General features: G+C 38.9%; 1 protein-coding gene across 3 annotated transcripts in view; it reads right to left on the bottom strand.

Annotated features, from left to right (window-relative positions):
- The window catches only part of CCDC30 (coiled-coil domain containing 30), a 148,253-nt gene that overhangs the window by 35,744 nt on the left and 92,294 nt on the right, over positions 1-20,215 (bottom strand). For all 3 annotated transcript variants that reach the window (XM_024744775.1, XM_024744773.1, XM_024744774.1), the window contains exons 10-12: positions 14,435-14,614; positions 9,066-9,275; positions 5,325-5,479 (exon numbers count right to left, since the gene is read on the bottom strand). In XM_024744775.1, the coding sequence (XP_024600543.1) occupies positions 5,325-5,479; positions 9,066-9,275; positions 14,435-14,614 (545 nt within the window). The remainder of the gene's footprint in view (positions 1-5,324; positions 5,480-9,065; positions 9,276-14,434; positions 14,615-20,215) is intronic.

The raw sequence follows: 20,215 nt of genomic DNA, 5'->3' as shown, positions 1-20,215 counted from the left end.
GAGGTAGGCGTGGACAGGCACAGAGGATAAGAAACTTGCCCAAGGTGATGCAGCTACTAAGTGGCTAATAAGATGTCCATGTTATATTGTTAGGTTAAAAATGCAAATTCCAAAGCAATAGAGTAAAATGATTCAACTTAAAAGAAAATAAAACTAGAATAAAAAATATATGCATAAACATAGAAAAACATATGAGAAATACATAGCAACCACTTAAAGTGGTTATTGCTGAAGGGTAAAATTCTGAAGAACGTATGCCTTTTATTTTATATAGCTCTTCAATATTTGAACTTTTATGATAGGCAGTTATATTATAATTATACTTGCTGGAATTTATCCCAAGGAAATAAAGGATATGCGTAAAAATTTGGCTAGGAGGTGTATATCATGTTACTCTTTCCTATAGCAAGAAACCGGGAAAAACGTAGATGTCCAACAATACAGGACTGAGTAAATAAATTATGGCATGTTATTAAAATAATGTTCTAGAAGAAGTTTAATGGCAGGTAAACAGATTATACTATTTTAAGTGAAAAAAGTAGATTACAACATAAATATCTAAATTGGGGTTGCTTTCTTCAGGTTACAAAGCAATGTGTACTAGATAGTCTCCTTTGTTGTGGAAAATAACTTCCCTCCATATTTCATTTTCCTATACTTAGTTCACATATTTCTTCTGCATATTTCTTTTTCTTTTCTTATTAGTTATCCATTTTATACATATTAGTGTATATATGTCAATCCCAATCTCCCAATTCATCACACCACCACTTCCCACCACTTTCCCCCCTTGGTCTCCATATGTTTGTTCTCTACATCTGTGTCTCTATTTCTGCCCTGCAAACCGGTCCATCTGTACCATTTTTCTAGGTTCCACATATATGCATTAATATATGGTATTTGTTTTTCTCTTTCTGACTTACTTCACTCTGTATGACAGTCTCTAGATCCAACCACGTCTCTACAAATGACCCAATTTCATTCCTTGTTATGGCTGAATAATATTCCATTGTATATATGTACCACATCTTTATCCATCCATCCGTCGATGGGTATTTAGGGTACATCCCTGACCTGGCTATTGTAAATAGTGCTGCAATGAACACTGGGGTGCATGTGTCTTTTTTTTTTTTTTTTTTTTTTTGCAGTATGCGGGCCTCTCACTGTTGTGGCCTCTCCCGTCGTGGAGCACAGGCTCTGGACGTGCAGGCTCAGAGGCCATGGCTCACGGGCCCAGCTGCTCCGCTGCACGTGGGATCTTCCCGGACCGGGGCACGAACCTGGGTCCCCTGCATCGGCAGGCAGACTCTCAACCACTGCACCACCAGGAAAGCCCTGTATCATCTTTAATTTCTTTCATCAGTGTCTTATAGTTTTCTGCATACAGGTCTTTTGTGCCCTTAGGTAGGTTTATTCCTAGGTATTTTATTCTTTTTGTTGTAATGGTAAATGGGATTGTTTCCTTAATTTCTCTTTCAGATTTTTCATCGTTAGTGTATAGGAATGCAACAGGTTTCTGTGCATTAATTTTGTATCCTGCTACTTTACCAGATTCATTGATTAGCTCTAGTCATTTTTTAGTAGTGTCTTTAGGATTCTCTATGTATAGTATCATGGCATCTGCAAACAGTGACAGCTTTACTTCTTCTTTTCCGATTTGGATTCCTTTTATTTCTTGTTCTTCTCTGATTGCTGTGGCTAAAATTTCCAAAACTATGTTGAATAACAGAGGTGAGAGTGGGCAACCTTGTCTTCTTCCTGATCTTAGTGGAAATGGTTTCAGTTTTTCACCATTGAGAACGATGTTGGCTGTGGGTTTGTCATATATGGCCTTTATTATGTTGCGGTAAGTTCCCTTTATGCCTACTTTCTGGAAGGTTTTTATCATAAATTGGTGTTGAATTTTGTTGAAAGCTTTTTCTGCATCTGTTGAGATGATCATATGGTTTTTCTCCTTCAGTTTGTTAATATGGTTTATCACATTCATTGATTGGCATATATTGAAGAATCAATCCTTGCATTCCTGGGATAAACCCCACTTGATCATGGTGTACGATACTTTTAATGTGTTGTTGGATTCTCTTTGCTAGTATTTTGTTGAGGATTTTTGCATCTATGTTCATCAGTGATATTGGCCTGTAGTTTTCTTTCTTTGTGACATCTTTGTCTGGTTTAGGTATCTGGGTGATGGTAGCCTCATAGAATGAGTTTGGGAGTGTTCTTCCCTCTGCTATATTTTGGAAGAGTTGGTGAAGGATAGGTGTTAGCTCTTCTCTAAATGTTTGATAGAATTAGCCTGTGAAGCTGTCTGATCCTGGGCTTTTGTTTGTTGGAAGATATTTAATCACAGTCTCAATTTCAATGCTTGTGATTGGTCTGGTTCCATCTCAGAAGGTTGTGCTTTTCTAAAAATTTGTCCATTTCTTCCTGGTTGTCCATTTTATTGGCATATAGTTGCTTGTAGTAATCTCTCATGATTCTGGGTATTTGTGCAGTGTGAGTTGTTACTTCTCCTTTTTCATTATTAATTCTATTGATTTGAGTCTTCTCCCTTTCTTGATGAGTCTGGCTAAAGGTTTATCAATTTTGTTTATCTTCTCAAAGAACCAATTTTAGTTTTATTGATCTTTGCTATTGTTTCCTTCCTTTCTTTTTCATTTATTTCTGATCTGATCGTATGACTTCTTTCCTTCTGCTAACTTTGGGTTTTGTTTGTTTTTCTTTCACTATTTCCTTTAGGCATAAGGTTAGATTGTTTATTTGAGATTTTTCTTGTTTCTTGAGGTAGGCTTGTATTGCTTTGTAGAGCTGGTTTGGTGGTGCTGAATTCTCTTAGCTTTTGCTTGTTTGTAAAGCTTTTGATTTCTCTGTTGAATCTGAATGAGATCCTTGCTGGGTAGAGTAATCTTGGTTATAGGTTCTTCCCTTTCATCACTTTAACTATATTGTGCCACCCCCTTCTGGCTTGTAGAGTTTCTGCTGAGAAATCAGCTGTTAACCTTTTGGGAGTTCACTTGTATGTTATTTGTCGTTTTTCCCTTGTTGCTTCCAATAATTTTTCTTTGTCTTTAATTTTTGTCAATTTGATTACTAAGTGTCTCAGCATGTTTCTCCTTGGGTTTATCCTGCCTGGGACTCTCTTGTGTTTGCTGGACTTGGGTAGCTATTTCCTTTCCCATGTTATGGAAGTCTTCGACTATAATCACTTCAGATATTTTCTCGGGTCCTTTCTCTCTCTCTTCTCCTTCTGGGGCCCTTATACTGTGAATGTTGCTGTGTTTAATGTTGTCCCAGAGGTGTCTCAGGCTGTCTTCATTTCTTTGCATTTTTTTTTCTTTATTCTGTTCTGCAGCAGTGAATTCCACTCTTCTGTCTTCCAGGTCACTTATCCATTCTTCTGCCTCAGTTATTCTGCTATTGATTCCTTGTAGTGTATTTTTCATTTCAGTTATTGTATTGTTCATCCGTTGGTTTTTTAATTTTTCTAGGTGTTTGTTCTTTAATTCTTCTAGGTCTTTGTTACACATTTCTTGCATCTTCTCGATCTTTGCCTCCATTCTTTTTCCGAGGTCCTGGATCATCTTCAGTATCATTATTCTGAATTCTTTTTCTGGAAGGTTGCCTTTCTCCACTTCATTTAGTTATTTTTCTGGGGTTTCATCTTGTTCCTTCATCTGGTACATAGCCTTCTGCCTTTTAATCTTGTCTATCTTTCTGTGAATGTGTTTTTTGTTCCACAGGCTGCAGGACCATAGTTCTTCTTGCTTCTGCTGTCTGCCCTCTGGTCTCTTCTATGTATTTCTTTGCATCCAATATTCACAAAAGATGTATAGAACCGGTATCACTATTCCTACTTCAGACATTAGAAACCAGGTTTCAGGAAAGTTAAATAGCCTTTTTCCTGTTCAATTCTTTGATTGCATCTTTTGTTTCTTCAAAAACTTCACACAATTGTTTTAAAATCTAGTCTTCCTAATTCCAATTGGTGACCTTCTTGGGGATTATAAATCTGATGTTTGTTTTTTCTGCTGACTTTCATTCATGGCAACCAGTTTCCTTGTGTTATTTGGTGATTTTTGTTTGTAAGCTTATATTTGAGTAAACTGAATACATGGGAGTATTTTCAGTACACTGTATTTTCAGTACACATGGGAATATATTCAGTACACTGAATATTTAGATTAATATCTAAATTGAGGTTGCTTTCCCCCAGAGATAATTTGGATTTTCTTAGGAAGCAAGGGAGCTGCCTACTGAGGAAGACCTTACCTACTTCAAGATGCCCAACTCATATTTGAGTCTCTAGTTCAGCTGTCCTACCTTGTGGCAAACTACCTCAGCTTCTCTTGAACCTGGGGCTGATAGTGTTATCTGCCCCTTGACTTATAAGGTTGTTTACCATTCATTATTTTTGTTTTGTCTCATTGTATGCTCGCCTTAGAGCTTTCTCTTGCTTTGTGAGCAGTGCTTTAAAAGGTATACTTATTGTAGTTTATTCAGGAGCTAGTTGTATTAAAACAGGAGGAGGGTGTCATCCTGGTAGAAGCGGCAGTGAGACAAGTATTTTTCTATCGTTCCTAACTGAGTGAATTCATTATTCATTCAAACATTCATTTATTCATAACATATTTGCTGAGCACCTACTGAGTGCCAGGCTCTATGCTAGAGCTTTCAACTAGAGCTGAAAGTAAGTTTCTGAGCTTAACAGTTTATGTGAATATCTATATATCTTTTCAGTAGTTAGAACCATATTTTTCTTAAGACATACGTGAATCATTCTGAGTGCCATAGAAGTAAGAAGCATCAGTTACTGAAGTTTAGGATATACAAGAAGATGATTTAAGTAAGAATCCTAAAAATAATCAAAATACTTTTAGAAAAAAACATGACAGTTCCTACCCAGTAGCAGCTTATTAATGATTAAGATGCCTGTAAAGTACTTGGATCTTCTTTGAAGAAAATCAGCCGATAAATACAAAACACCAACCACATTCTAGTGTGCATTTTGTGCCAATCATGTTAGAGTTAGAAAAGCAAATCCCAGGGTATCATATTTCATAGGCAATCCATTCATTCAAGAAGATTTACTGGTACACCAAGTGTGTTCCAGAACAAGAAATAATCCCTGACCTTGAGAATTCCACACTCTAGTATGAAAGACAAGCAAGAAAACAAACAATTAGAATGCAGTGTGCTATGTATATATCAATATATGAAGTTTTTGCCTGAGTTTACTTCAGTGGGGACAAAGAGGAAACGCAGTGGTAAACTGATGCTGCTCATAAACTCAGCCCTTGGAAAAATGACGTCTTTGCTCCTCTTACCTCTTCTGTTGTTCTTCCTGATATTGTTGCTTTATTTTAGCTTCATTTTCTATTGCTTCTTTTATCCTTTCCTCTAATTGCTTCCTCCCCAAAATACAAGTGTCTGTGAGACAGACTCTATGAGCATGTTCTAATTTCTGCTGCAGATCCAAAATCTGAAATGAAAAGAGTTTACACATAAAACTTTGAGTGTGACCTATTTTCCAATTAGGGAAATACCATATAAATCACAAGCAGTAGTGCTAACATAAAAATCTCAGCTAAAGAGTGTGACTAGATTTATTTTAATTTTAGAATTAAATTACTTAATTTTTGCAATATGTAATGCATTCATATAATTTAGTGTATGTGGGTAAACTAAGCTAGAGTGACAAGTCCCTTTCCCATCATTATCCTGTCTTCCTTCCAGTTTTCCTCCACCAAATAGGTCATCACTGGTATTAATTTCTTATGTACTCTTCCAGAGATTTATTTATGCATATTTAAATAAATACTATTCTCCCTCATACAAAATTTTTTTTTTTTTTTTTTGTGGTACGCGGGCCTCTCACTGTCGTGGCCTCTCCCGCTGCAGAGCACAGGCTCCGGACGCGCAGGCTCAGTGGCCATGGCTCACGGGCACAGCCGCTCCGCGGCATGTGGGATCTTCCCGGACCGGGGCACGAACCCGTGTCCCCTGCATCGGCAGGCGGACTCTCAACCACTGCGCCACCAGGGAAGCCCCATACAAACATTTTTTACACACATGATGGTATATTACATGTACTTAGGCACCTTGCTTTTTTTATAGCAGTACACTCGGTGATTTTTCCATATTATATATAATATATAGAATTGTCTTCTCTTTTACAGCTGCATACCATTCCACTGTAAGGGTATACCATAATATATTTAACTAGCCCCCTACTGATGGACATTAAGTTGATTCCAATATTTTACTATTACAAACAATACTATTACAAACAATGTTTTTAGAATAACGTATGAGATGTGTGTTTTGCTAGGGCAAAGGTTATTATTATTTGTTTGTTTGTTTAACAGATAATGCCAAACTGTCTCCATAGGCTTTAGGCCAATTTACACCTCTAAGAGCAACATGTGAGAGTGTCTAGTTTCTCCATGGTGTGGCTAGATTCACGAATAAGTATCTCAAAACAAAATAGAAGTCTCTTACAAACCAAGTACCTATTGGCATACTGCCTAGCACCAGTAGTGCATTCTTTTTTCTTTTTAAAAAATATTTATTAAAAAAAAAATTTATTTATTTGGCTGCGTCGGGTCTTAGTTGGCAGCACTCGGGATCTTGGTTGAGGCATGCGGGACATTTTGTTGTGGCTTTCGGGCTTCTCTCTAGTTGTGGTGTGTGAGTTTTCTCTACTTGTGGCATGTGGGCTCCAGGGCGCATGGGCTCTGTAGTTGTGGCACGCGGGCTCCCGAGTGCGTGGGCTCTGTAGTTTGTGGCATGCAGGCTCTCTAGTTGAGGCGCGTGAGATCAGTAGTTGTGGCATGTGGGCTTAGCTGCCCCACGGCACGTGAGATCTTAGTTCCCCGACCAGGGATTGAACCTGCATCCCCTGCATTAGAAGGCAGATTCTTTAGCACTGGATCACCAGGGAAGTCCCAGTAGTGCATTCTTTAATGCTCTGGTAGAACTAAGAATAAGATTTATGAATTTGAAAGAGAGATATATGATTTTATTTTAGAATTTACATGTTAGACAAAAAGTGTCATTAAAATTTTCTTATTAGATCTCCTTTAATTTGTTTACATATTTTTTATAAACCCTTATGTCACCTAAAATTGTGACTAGTATGTAGTAGGTGCTTAGTAAATATTTGGCAGATGTATAGTTCTCAGCGGAATTGCTGTTCTCCCTCTATTGTATTCCTGATGCAACAACAAATCCTTTACAATGGTCTGGCACCATGTTCCCCACAGACATTCAGTGGATGCCAGTGAATGGCAGTCCTCTTCTAAGAGAAGGGCTTTCTGCATTAGCCCTAGGTCTCTGCAGAGCCCACTCACCATAGGAGAGGTGAAGATGTAGAATGATTCACGGGCAATGGCAGTGGGCAGCCAGTTAGCTGAGGCCAGCTCAAGTCCCTTTGAGCTGCCCCATTTAGTTCTGCCTAGGGCAAATGCTTCCTTAAAGATAGCCAATCGTAATTCCACAGGTGAAAGTATTGCTCCATTGGCTTCTCTGTCAAGGGCAAATGACAAACTTTTGAACCCACCACCCAATTTAAGAAACAGAACATTTCCAATACGTTTGAAGTCTACTCTGTGACCCTCTTTGTTCACTCCCCTTCCCTCCTCACCTGAGAAAACCAATATCTTGAATTTTGTGTTAATCATTTTCTTGCTTTTTCTTTTAATAATATGTATTTCTGTATGACTCAGTTGTTATTTTGTACTATTTTGACCACCATATTAATGGAATCATACTGTGTTTTTGGTGATTTGGTATTTATTCAATATTGTATTAACTACAGCAAGTACCTAGAGTTCATTCATTTTCACTGTTGTATGCTATTGTGTAAATATGCAGTTTACCTCTTCCATCTCATGTCAGTGAACATTTGGGCTGTTTGCAACTTTCTGCTGTTTGGAACAATGTCACTGTGAAAATGACTGTATTCCCGTATACTGATATATATGCTCAGTAGCATAGTTTCCCTCGTGTTTATGCCTAGTAGAAGTGTTGGGTTGCACGGTATATACATCTTTAACTTAACTAGATCTAATGCCAAATTCATTTCTGAAGTGTTTATACTAGTTTACTCTTCCAGCTGCAGTCAGAATATGCATCCCTGTTGCACAAAATCCAGTAACAATATTTAGTGTGTCTAAATTTAAAAATTTTACTAATCTTTATCAATTTTACCAATTACTTTTTTTAAAAGTAATAACGTACATATGATAAAGTACACATATCTTACATACTCAGTGAAGTTTTACTTATATAACCAACTCTTCCAGACCAAGATAAAGAATACTTCCAGCACCACAGAAGATTCCTTCATGTCCCCTTCCATACCCCTCATAAAGACATTATCCCTATCACCACGGCTTAGTTTTGTCTATTCTTGAACCTCATATAAGGAAAATTACATAGTATAAACTCTTTTGTGCTGGCTTCTTTAGCTCAACATTGGGTTTTTGAGTTTAAGCCATATTGCTATCATCTAATTTTGATGTTTGTTTTATATTTATGTGGTTTGATGAAATATTTTTTATGTGAGATTTGACTCTCAAACCCACAGATCAAAACGTGCAAGTGTGACATACTACTGCCACCTGGTGGCAGGCAGTCTAAAATGCAGGGGCGATATTTCAAAATGGTTCATTTCACAACACTCATCCCTCCAAGTTACAAAATAAAAATCAAATAAATGGGCAATCCAAATGAGAGGAGAATAAGTCCTTTAAAATTTGACTTAATAATACAAAGTATAAATAATATACTTTATAAATAATATAAAGTCCTTTGGTCTCAATTCTTTAAGTTCATGTTATAGCTTTAATGAAATTTACCTTTTTGAGTTCATGTAGTCTTCAAAAACACAAGATTTACTGGAACCATAGGAGCAGGTGACGTCAAAAGAGGAAAGCAGGGGAGAGTGAAAAAACCCCTAGAATTCTATCAGGTTTGCACTGTATCTTTTTTTAAAATCCTTAGGGAAACAGGATTTCAGTAGTAGTATCCAATGCATGTTATTTATTAAGTGTGAGGATAATTACCTTTTCCTCTGCATCAGCAACTCGAGATTTCTCCTGAGCCAGGTTTTCCTGTAGGTTGTTCTGTGATCTAATGCTCTGAGCCTGTTTAAGTACTTCCAGCTCCAGTTCCTTGATTTTCTGCTGACAGTGCTTCCACTCAGCCGTGAGTGAAGAGCACATCTTTGCGCTGTCTAATAACTTCTGCTGGGCCTGCTTGAGTTCGATTTTGATCTAGAGGTGGGGAATAAATAAAAGTGACAAAAATAAGCATGGAATGAATGTGAATGTGAGCTAGAATAAGCAGCTTTCAAGAAAGTGGAGTCCCCCAAGAGCTGACAAATACCAATGTCATGTGGCTGATTACCTCTCTGGAGCTGCTCTGTGTTAGTAGGGTTTGCCAAAGTCTATCCAGCCAGATGGCAGCTGGACAAAGAATTTACTTAAGGGTTTCTACACATGCATGGTCTAAAGAGTTCCCATCATTTTTTTTTTTTTCCAGTCTACTCCAAGCCAGCTTTCATTCCCACTACTTCAGTAGTGCCAAGAGCACTACTGACCTTCCCTGGCCAGAATTTAAGTCCAGGGGACAACTGACCTGTTAGTAGCAGTTACTCCATCCATCTCAGAAAGGTCTCCTCTCTTGGAGTCTTGACAACCACCTCTCCTAGTTTTCACTTACCTCTGCTGCTGCTTCTTGGTTTATTTTGTAGACTATTTTAGTGCACTCAACTTCTAAACACTATTGGACTATTCCAGGCCTTCCTAGAGAGTGAATCATTCTCGCTCTAGGTTCATTCTCATGAGTTAAAAATACCACTTTTATGCCAATACATGTCAAAATGGAACTCCTTGATTCTGCTTATATCTCCAAAAGCGTTCTTCTCTCAGTCTTTCTGATTTCAGTAAAGGAGGCCAACATCCAACCTTTTGTTCAGGCCAGTGACCTGAGAGCCATCCTTGAGCCTTCCTTTGCCATAGTGAGCCTATTCAGCACATGCTGTCACTCTACCTCTACAACACATCTTGCATCAATCCACTTTCGTCATTTCCGTCACCACCCTTGCTAGGTCATCATCTTCTCTATCCTGGGCCATAGCAGTAGCACTGGTCATGCCACTTCCATTTTTACTCCCTTCTAATCTGTTCTCCACACTGCAGCCAAAGTGTTCTTTTAAAAACATAAATTGAACTACTTGACCCCAGCTCCTGCTTAAATCTTTCAGTGGCTTCCACAACACTCTGAGAACATATCCCACCAGCTTGCCTGGCCTTGAATGATGTGGCCTTTGCCAGATTAAAATCATCCCGTTAATCCCCCTTCTTCCACTGATCCCCTGTCCCACCGGTTTCTATTTGGATTTTATAATGAATAGAAGAAGAAACAAAGAAACTAAAGAAAAGAAGAAACTGAGTGTTGGAATATTTGATGCATTGGATTGGTTCAGGATTATGAAACTTAAACTTATTATAAATAGAAAGGGCATATAGGTTTCATAATATATTATCCACCTACTCCATAGGCCAAGAAAGCTAAAGGCCTCTGAGATCTATGGTCATTGGTCTTAGAGACAATGCTCAGCATTTTGGTAACGCTGGTAATGATGAAATAAGATGACAACACTGGAGCAAACACTGTTCTGGCCAACGACATGTGCATCTAGGGTGGCTTCTTAATCTTCAGATTGGGACATTTAAGCACCAGGAAGAGGATTCAGTACAGTGTCTCAGTATTGGTGGTGGCAGAACCGCTCTCAGCCTGAAGCTCTGCAAGCCTACAGCATTCTTCTTGATATACCCAACGTGGAAACAGGCAATATGGCCATAAACCACAGAAATAATAAATAAATTATGGCATTTCCTTACAGTGGAATACTCTACAGCAAAGAAAATGAATGAACAATGGCTATACACCACAACATGGATGAATCTTCCAAACAAAGTAGATCATCAGAAGACAGATACAAGGTGTGTATACTGATTGATTATATTTATAAAATATTCAAAAGCAGGCAAAACTGAACCATACTGTGTGGAATTCATAACAGATGGTAAAACTGTAAAGTAAATCAAGAGAGTAATTACTTAAATTAGTGGTTCCTGCTAAGATGGAAGGAAATGGGATTATGGTGGGAAAGAGGTATGCAGGGGCTGCTGGTATGCAGGCAATGTGCTATTTCTTGTCCTGGGTGGTGGTTACATGGGTAGTCACTTTGCAACAATTCATTAAACTGTATATTTATGTTTTGTGTACTTCCTGAGTGCTATATTTCACAATAAAAAGGTTTAAAGGCAACAAATAAGTATTCTGGTTTCTTTTTTTTTTTTTTAATTATTATTATTATTTTTTTGCTGTACGTGGGCCTCTCACTGTTGTGGCCTCTCCCGTTGTGGAGCACAGGCTCCGGACGCACAGGCTCAGCGGCCATGGCTCACGGGCCCAGCCGCTCCGCGGCATGTGGGATCTTCGCGGACTGGGTCACGAACCTGCGTCCCCTGCATTGGCAGGTGGACTCTCAACCACTATGCCACCAGGGAAGCCCAGTATTCTGGTTTCTTAACCAGTCTTACAAGTATGCCTAACGTTAGCCAGAGACCCAGAGTTCGATTATCTCTGAGTGCATTTTAAAAAGTAATCTCTAAATTGGCAAAGCTGAGGTTTGAAAATGATCCCAAATTGAGGAAAGGGATAATACGGAAAGATAACTCTACACAGGAAAGACAAAAACAGACCTGGGTTTAAATTCTGACTCCACAATTTGGTAGCTTTGTCACTTGAACAGTTTTTTATATATGTATATATATATATATATATATATTTATTTTCTTTATTTTTTTAGTTTTTTGGCTGTGTTGGATCTTAGTTGCAGCATGCAGGATCTTTGTTGAGGCATGCGGGATCTTTCGTTGCGGCTTCTCTGTAGTTGTGGCGTGCGGGTTTTCTCTCTCTAGCTGTGGTACGCAGGCACCGGAGCGCGTGGCCTCTGTAATTTGCGGCACACGGGTTCTTTTGTTGAGGTGCGCGAGCTCAGCAGTTGTGGTGCGCGGGCTTTAGTTGTCCCGCGGCGTGTGGGATCTTAGTTCCCCGATCTGGGATCAAACCCGCGTCCCCGGCATTGGAAGGCAGATTCTTTACCACTAGAACCACCAGGGAAGTCCCCTGAACAGTTTTCTCACCTATAAAATGTTTACCTTTCAGGGTTGGGAGGTTTCTAAGAGATAAAGTGGACAAACTGTCACTACAGGGTAGTTGGCTATTGCATATGACTCTGCGTAAATGCCTGGCCCAAGGGACCAGCCAAAAGAATGATGTCTCTTTACTGAAATGGTAAATAATTTACCCCACCATGAAGGAGATTTAAAACAGAACAAAAATTATCTTCTCTTTTTATCAAGCTCTCATTTACCCATCCCTGAAGGACTCGTTCATTAATCAACAAATATTTATAGGGTGCCAACCATATATAAGATGTCATGATCTGTTGTTATTGTCATTGTACCTTGACAAAGATGTAGTATTGCTAGTGTACGCTCACCGTGGACAGTCAAAATGGTCTAAGAAAGGTGTTTGAAGGGAAAGGTAAAAGGTTGTCTTGAAATGTGAGAAAGATTTGGAATTTAATTTAAAACTACAAAGGCTTGGGGCTTCCCTAGTGGCGCAGTAGTTAAGAATCCGCCTGCCAATGCAGGGGACACGGGTTCGAGCCCTGGTCCGGGAAGATCCCACATGCTGCGGAGCAACTAAGCCAGTGCGCCACAACTACTGAGCCTGTGCTCTAGAGCCCGCGAGTCACAACTACTGAGCCTGCGAGCCACAACTATGGAAGCCCGCACGCCTAGAGCCCGTGTTCTGCAACAAGAGAAGCCACCGCAATGAGAAGCCTACACACCGCAATGAAGAGTAGTCCCCACTCACTGCAACTGGAGAAAGCCTGCGCACAGTAACGAAGACCCAACACAGCCAAAAATAAAAATAAATACATTTATTTAAAAAATTACAAAGGCTTGAGGGAATATGATCAAATTCAAAAAACCATGAAGGGTGAGGACAGGGAAGAAGTTTATCCAAATAATCCTAGAATTCCCAAAAGGGCTTCCTTTGAAGTTGGAAATAAATGACTATTTGTTTTCCTCCATATCTCCCCTACTAGACTGTGAACTCCTTAAAAGTACGGACCTTTCTTAATCCATTTTTATGCCGCTTTTTGAATAAGGTCATTGATTCTGCTACACTAGGGGTGGCAAACTTTTCATATAAAGGGCCAGAGAGTAAATATTTTAGCCTTTGTGGGCCATATGGTCTCTGTCAGAACTACTCATATCTGCTTTGGTAGTGCAAAAGCAGCCGTCAATAATATGTCAACAAACAGGTATGGCTGTGTGCCAATAAAATTTTATTTACATAAAAAAAAAAAAAAAAAAAAAAAAAATGGAAGGCAGGCAGGATTTGACCCATAGGTCAAAGTTTGCTGACCCCTGCACTAGGGGATGAGAACTGTGTCTGTTTTGCATATCATTAAACCCTCAGTATTGACAAGATGGCCTGCCTTGTGTAGGACTGATGCTCAATAAATATTTGTTGAATGTTGAATTCCAGAATCTTAGATAGGGGCTTATATTAGGTTCCTAGTATATGTTTACAGAAGTGAACCACAATTAAAAGAAAGTTCTATTTTACATGATGGTTCAGTTTGAATATTTTTGTGGTTCATAAAACTTACTCTTTTTTTTGGCTTCACTGTGTGGTATGCGGGATCTTAGTTCCCCGACCAGGGATTGAACCCACGCCCCCTGCAGTGGAAGCATGAAGTCTTAACCACTGGACCGCCAGGGAAGTCCCCTGTGTTTCATAAAATTTAGATGAATCTGTGGATGGCAGTTCTATATAGATTATTTTAAAACAAGCATGTTTGGGGGATGTTCCCCCAAATTTCTGATGCACTCATGTCAGGAAGAACAACTTTGCTCTCTCATGATTTGTACCTTGGTGCACTTGATATTTGATTCAACCAATAATAATGAATGCACCTATTAGAGACAAATACATCCAGAGATAGAACTAGGGCAGTACCATCAGTGATTTAGTTCAGGTCGTCGAAATTTACTAAGTGCTAAAAGGTCTAGGTAATGATTTCAAAAGACTGCGTAACTTAAACCTTTTCATATTTACAGGTTGACAGCACACACAGCCTTTCAGCAGCAGAGAAACCATTGAGCTGTGTACCTACTCGGTAGGGAGAAGTTAAAGGAGGGAGTTACCAGATAGCTCACATTGTCTACCCATCTGGGGACTCTGTCGTGAATTATCAAGTTGAGGAATTCTGATTCCTTTATTCCCAGGGTAAATTGAGCAATCGAGACTCTTAAATGAAGGATACGCCCACTGGAGTTACCTTAATGCTTTCTTCCTGAAGTAAGCTGTTATGCTGCTTTAAGTCCAAGTTCTTTCCTCGCTCATATCGAAGCTCCTTTTCTGCTGAGTTGCATAGAATCTGGAGCCGGTGCAAATTCTGGCGAAGTTGCTGTAGCTCCTCTTGCTGCTGGTGTTTCCGTTTTTCTCCAGATGATGGATTCTAAAGCAAATGTTTTACAAGGGGAACATGGACAATTTGAAAGAATGTTGGTAAAACATGGGTTCCAGCTGTCAGAATGTGACTATTCACATGTAAATGCTTTTGGAGTTAGCTTAACTAGAGCCAATTACTCTTTTACATGTATGGCTAGTTGTACATGTTCATATAGTTTAACTCCTGTTATATTAGAGTGAAAATATTGAAGAAGTTATGCGAACAAGAGTAATTAAGCATAGAAAATTAACTTTCTTATTTTTCATATTAATGAAGTGGAACAGAAGCGTGGGCAGTTTTAGAGCAAAACGTGCTTTAAATAGGGAGTTCAAAGAGTCAACATATTAAGATGCAGTGTGTGAACGTGTATGTGGGTTGCGTGTGTACACGCGCGCATAATGTCTGTTGGCAAAAGGGAAGAGAACATTTAGCGAGAGATACTAAATTACCAGGTTTCCTCATCACTTTCCTTTCACTCCCCAATGATTCTCCTTCGGTTACTCCTCAACAACGCACTTTTCTGCCAGGTCTCTCTGGCACAATAAAACTCGCATGACCAAAGGAGGAGATATTTAGATTTTCTGAAAGGTAGGCACACACAGCCATGCTGAGTAGACAAAGAATTCAACCTTCTCCAGTTCAACAGATAAGATACTGTCTGCTTCCTGAATCCTGGTCCAGTGTGCTTCCTGTTTATGACGTTCTGAAAAGCCCATGTCGTTATTCTAGTTTATCTTGCTTATAACAGAATTGCCACACTGAATTCCCCAAGTCCTGTTAGCCCTTCAGTTCCTGTCTTGGTTTAGTCAGAAAGGCAATCTAGATCCAATTTGCTTGTCTTAAGAGCTGCAAGTATCTAAGATCCCTGGTTAGCTCGCTATGGGTAAATGCACAGTTCATCTACACATGTTCCAGTGATATTTATTCATTATTACAGAAGAATACCTAATTGACATATTCTGATTTTACCCAATAGTCTTGAAAGTTTGGTTTAATGTAAATGTATTCCCAAGACTCAGATCTATTTTGGGCGGGGGGGCCATTACATCAAAGTTTTGGAGACTGCAAGCCTAAGGGCAAATCACAGATAAATTCACCAAGATAATCTAAGACAGACACCCTGGGAGGGCTTTTGGGAGCCAGCTTGCCAGCCTTCCTTAGAAAATTAGCTTGACGTGAGGACTATATGCTTTCTTTGAGCTTCTCAGCAAGTGGAAGCAGATGACAAAACTGTTAAAGGGTCAGGCTGTAAAGGAGACAGACCAGGTTCCACCACAAAGTGTCATTCTAGGCCAATTATTTAACCTCTCTAAAGCCTCAGTTTCTTCATCTATAAAGTGGCAACAATAATATTTCTGCCTCATTGTATTGCTTAATATACACAGAGTATTAAGTATAGTGCCTAGAGCATAGTAAAAAAATGTGAAACTACATTTTCAACCTATAAAATTAAGATAATTAATGGTGGTTCAAATATGTTTCAAGAATAGTGGGAAAATAATATCTAGAACTCAGCTACTGCAACCTCACCAGGAATACTGTTGAACAGCAGAAATTAAGCCCCGAAAGGCCATCAGCAGCCACAAATGATGTCACAAAACACATATGAACAATATAGCTCACATAGTTACTCATCATAGAGGCTCTCACAGTTTTTTTCCCTATATATTTGCCATTTATGAGCATTCTTGAAAATTTGGTGTCTGGGCTCAGCCTATAGCTACCTAAATTTGCACATTATGAGATTAATAAGACACAGTACACATGGAAAGCAGCAAAGTATTAGCACCATAATCTGACAACAACAGGGCTGAAGACTAAAAACTACACACACACAAGAACTAAAAAGTAGAACAATCTATAGCTATCAGAAGGTTTTGAACCCTATGCACAGAAAGAGGTTCTGAAATGATCACTGCACAGCACACTGCAGACAAAAATCTGTCTAAAATGTATTTTCTTCCTTGCTTGCTTAAACAAGTAAATGAAATAGTGTGTGTGAGTGTTTTGGGAAATGTGAATCCAAATAACACAAATATGTTATTTTTTCCCGTGCGGCCCATGTCTACCTCATTTACTGCTGTATGTGCCTTAACACAGGGCCTGGCACATCATAGATACACAATTAATGGGAGTTCCCTGGCGGTCCAGTGGTTAGGTCTCCATGCTACCACTGCAGGGGGCATGGGTTCGATCCCTGGTCAAGGGACTAAGATCCCTGGTTGGGGAACTAAGAGCTCACATGCTGTGTGGCATGGCCAAAAAAAAAAAAAAAAAATTGATACTCAATTAATAATTAATACTGGTTGAATAAATGAATAAGAATAACACACTTCTTTCAATAATTCAAAGTCATTATTATGGAAAAAAATTACTGGCTATGTGGTATATACATTTGTTCTTTCACAAAATGGCTATTTTCCCAGATTTCCCAGAGAGTTTTTATATATTTAATAGTTTTTCGCCTCCCCCCAAGTACTGAGAAATGATTCTTCAAATAATGGGAAAGGGTAAATTAGAGAAAATTAATAAATTAACCAGGGTGTGACTTCTTATACTGTAAATTTCATTATTCTAAAAGTTCACTGATTACTTTAAGCTCATAAGCAAAGATTTTATCATCTTTGTGACCACAGTGTTCAGCCTCTGCCCAAGCCTCCTACACTGGCCCACTGCCCAATAAAGGGATTGTCTGGGATACGTAACATCAACCTCTTTTTGAATATGTGATGTCATACTTCCTTTTGGTCTTCTGAACAAATCCAGTGACTTCCTTCTCATTCCAATGTATCTGAATCTCCTGTCAGGTATATATTTTCCTTGTTTACTATGACTTGCCTAGTTTTCACTCTATCCAAACCTCTTTTCAAATATATTTTGACTTCTTTTACTAATAGTCTTCCTTGTTTTCTAAATGTACACTTCTCAAACGTCTATTATCAGTCTTCTGAATGTGGTTTACATATGAGTACAAAGCCTCCCTCTATGGATCTCAAAATAATTCCTAGAAAAGTGTGTGTAGGGAAATCTTAATTTGTACCAGAGGGAACCAATAAAATTGAGGTAAAAGAACTGAGGTGTAGTCACTCCTTTTATTTCTCCTGCAGGCACATTTCTAGTAAATAGCAATAGCCATATTTAAAACAATTCCAAGTCTGCGGCCTTTTCCCCCGCAAAAAATGTATTTTGTATATTGAAGCTAGGTACCAGGAACAGAAAATGTGGCACAAATCCTGCCATTCTCTGTCCCACCTGCCCAGGGCAGACACTGACAATCAATCAGCATTCCTTCCTGCTGAGCCTAGAAGAAGTCTAAGAACACTTTATAATAAAATGTATCAACTGATGGGCTTAGCTGAGATTTTGATTGCTACTTTATTAACATTCGGGCCATGGTTATGATATTGCTCAACAAATATACGTTAATAGCGATATAAAAATTAAGCCTCTAACCACAGCTGATCAGAGGAAATGGAGCCAGTCAGACCACGTGTTTATATAACACCTACCTGGACGCTACTGTCATCTGAGCTATCCCCAGAGCTCTGAAACTGAAGGAGGCTCTGATTCATACAGCTCAGCCCTTCTCTGAGCCTCACGACTTCCTCAGGCTTCAAGGTCAACTGCTGTTCTTCACCTTTCATATCTTGTTTCTGCTGTGAGTCCTCCTCCTTCTGTCCCTCTCTTGGAAAAGTGCCCTCATTTACTGCCTCCTCTGGAATTTCCTTCTGCTTACTTTCTCCTAATTCAGGACTTAGCACAAACATAATAACAAAAGACTATCAAAATGCTCATTATACTAGCAGAATATGGAGGGAAAATATCTACCAGTAAAGAAAGTGCTGTGAGCAAGATTTTCAACTTGAATTCTATAGCAGAGCAGTTATCTTATTCTTGGAAATAAACTTTAAAAACAAATGAGTCATATCGTTTTCACTCATATTCAGGGAAATGACCCATCATAGATTTTTGTCTACAGGTATAGACAAACAACCAGTTTCAGTGAGTTTTTCACTTTTTCAAGTTTTAGTATGGCATTGCGCAGATACAGCTTATAAAGATTTAAAAAAAATCACTCAATAAGCACCAGGCACTTTGGCAGGCACTAGGGTTACAATAGGACATAATCCCTGTCCCTAAGGAGCTTACAATTTAGTGAAAAATAAGGATAAGTTAACAAGTGATTATATTAAGTTAGTAGTAAGTAATCTGAGGCCTGACGGATGAGTACGCACAAGCTAGGCAAATGTAAAGGTAGGGATGTGTGCATACTTGCTTGTGTGTGTATATGTTGGAGGGTGGGTTGTTGGATGACTTAATAAATAAGATAGGTAAAAGCCCAGAGGCAAAAGAGAGACTGTGCTTTAGAAACATCATTTGTAATCTGTGTGGCAGGGAAACCAGTTGAGAGATTGTTGTGATCTGCGTACTAAACAACAGTGACTAGAATAGGATGGTGGGGATGGAAAGGAGGAATGGATTCTAGAGATATTTAGAAGACAATATTGATAGGATCTGTCATTTGCAGGACGTGGCAGGTGAGGGAGAAAAAGGAATAATGAGTGTCACCTGGATTTCTGACGGGGGCAAATGGGCAAGTGGATGGTAGCCCAAGAAGGGGGAATATAGGTATAGACTGGAGACATGCCTGGGGTGAAGACACAGATACAGAGGAATGTGAGCAGAAACCTTAGGATTAGATAAGATGAGCCAGGGAGAAGCGGGAAAGTAAGAGGAGGAGGATCATTCTGGACAGAAGCCTAAAGACTTGTGAGGAACAAGCAGAGGGAAGAGGCCTGAAGAGGAGACTCAGAAGCCAGAGAGGGAGGAGGAAAACTGAAAGGCTGTGAGCCATAGAAGCCAAGGGGAGGGAATGTACCTTTCACAGTTAGAGAGTATGAATGAAAAGTAGAGTGAACACAAGTATGCTTATTTTATTTTTATTCCCTTAATCTTAAAGTTGTTTCAGGTACTGTGGGGCCTAGCACAGGATGCTTCACAAATTATAGTTGGTGTTCAAATTCTTCAAGAAGGCAGTTTGGCAATACGGATGAAGAGCCATAAAAGTGTTCAGACCTTTTGACTGAATAATTGCATACCAATGAATTTACTGAAATAAAATAACTGACAAGAAGAAAAAAGCTGATTGTATAATAATGCTCAGAACCATGGTATTCAAAATAGTGATTAAATGGAGACACAGAAATGGCTAAGAGGATTAAAGATAAACCAACTTGAAAGTGGTATGAAGACTATTCATCAACATTAAATACTTATTAAAGTAAGATGGTGGAACAATAAATAATATATATGTATATATGTGTATAAACATAACACATACTATGGGAAATGTAAATATAGAAAAAGCTGGAAAGGAACACAGGAAAAATTGTGTCTATGGAGTTTTTTCCCTTTTAAAATTCCTTTAACACTGTATAAAAATGAATTAAATATTTTATTTTGAACTCAGCAGTTTTTTAGAGGTAATATATTTAAATGATTAAAAACATGAGATAAGGGCTTCCCTGGTGGCGCAGTGGTTGAGAGTCCGCCTGCCGATGCAGGGGACACCGGTTCGTGCCCCGGTCCGGGAAGATCCCACATGCC

This window comes from Neophocaena asiaeorientalis, unplaced genomic scaffold (genome assembly GCF_003031525.2).
Source record: "Neophocaena asiaeorientalis asiaeorientalis breed wild unplaced genomic scaffold, Neophocaena_asiaeorientalis_V1.1 scaffold478, whole genome shotgun sequence".
NCBI lineage: Eukaryota > Metazoa > Chordata > Mammalia > Artiodactyla > Phocoenidae > Neophocaena > Neophocaena asiaeorientalis.
The sequence above is the reverse complement of the archived record's forward strand: the minus strand, read 5'-3'. Positions and strand labels throughout refer to the sequence as shown.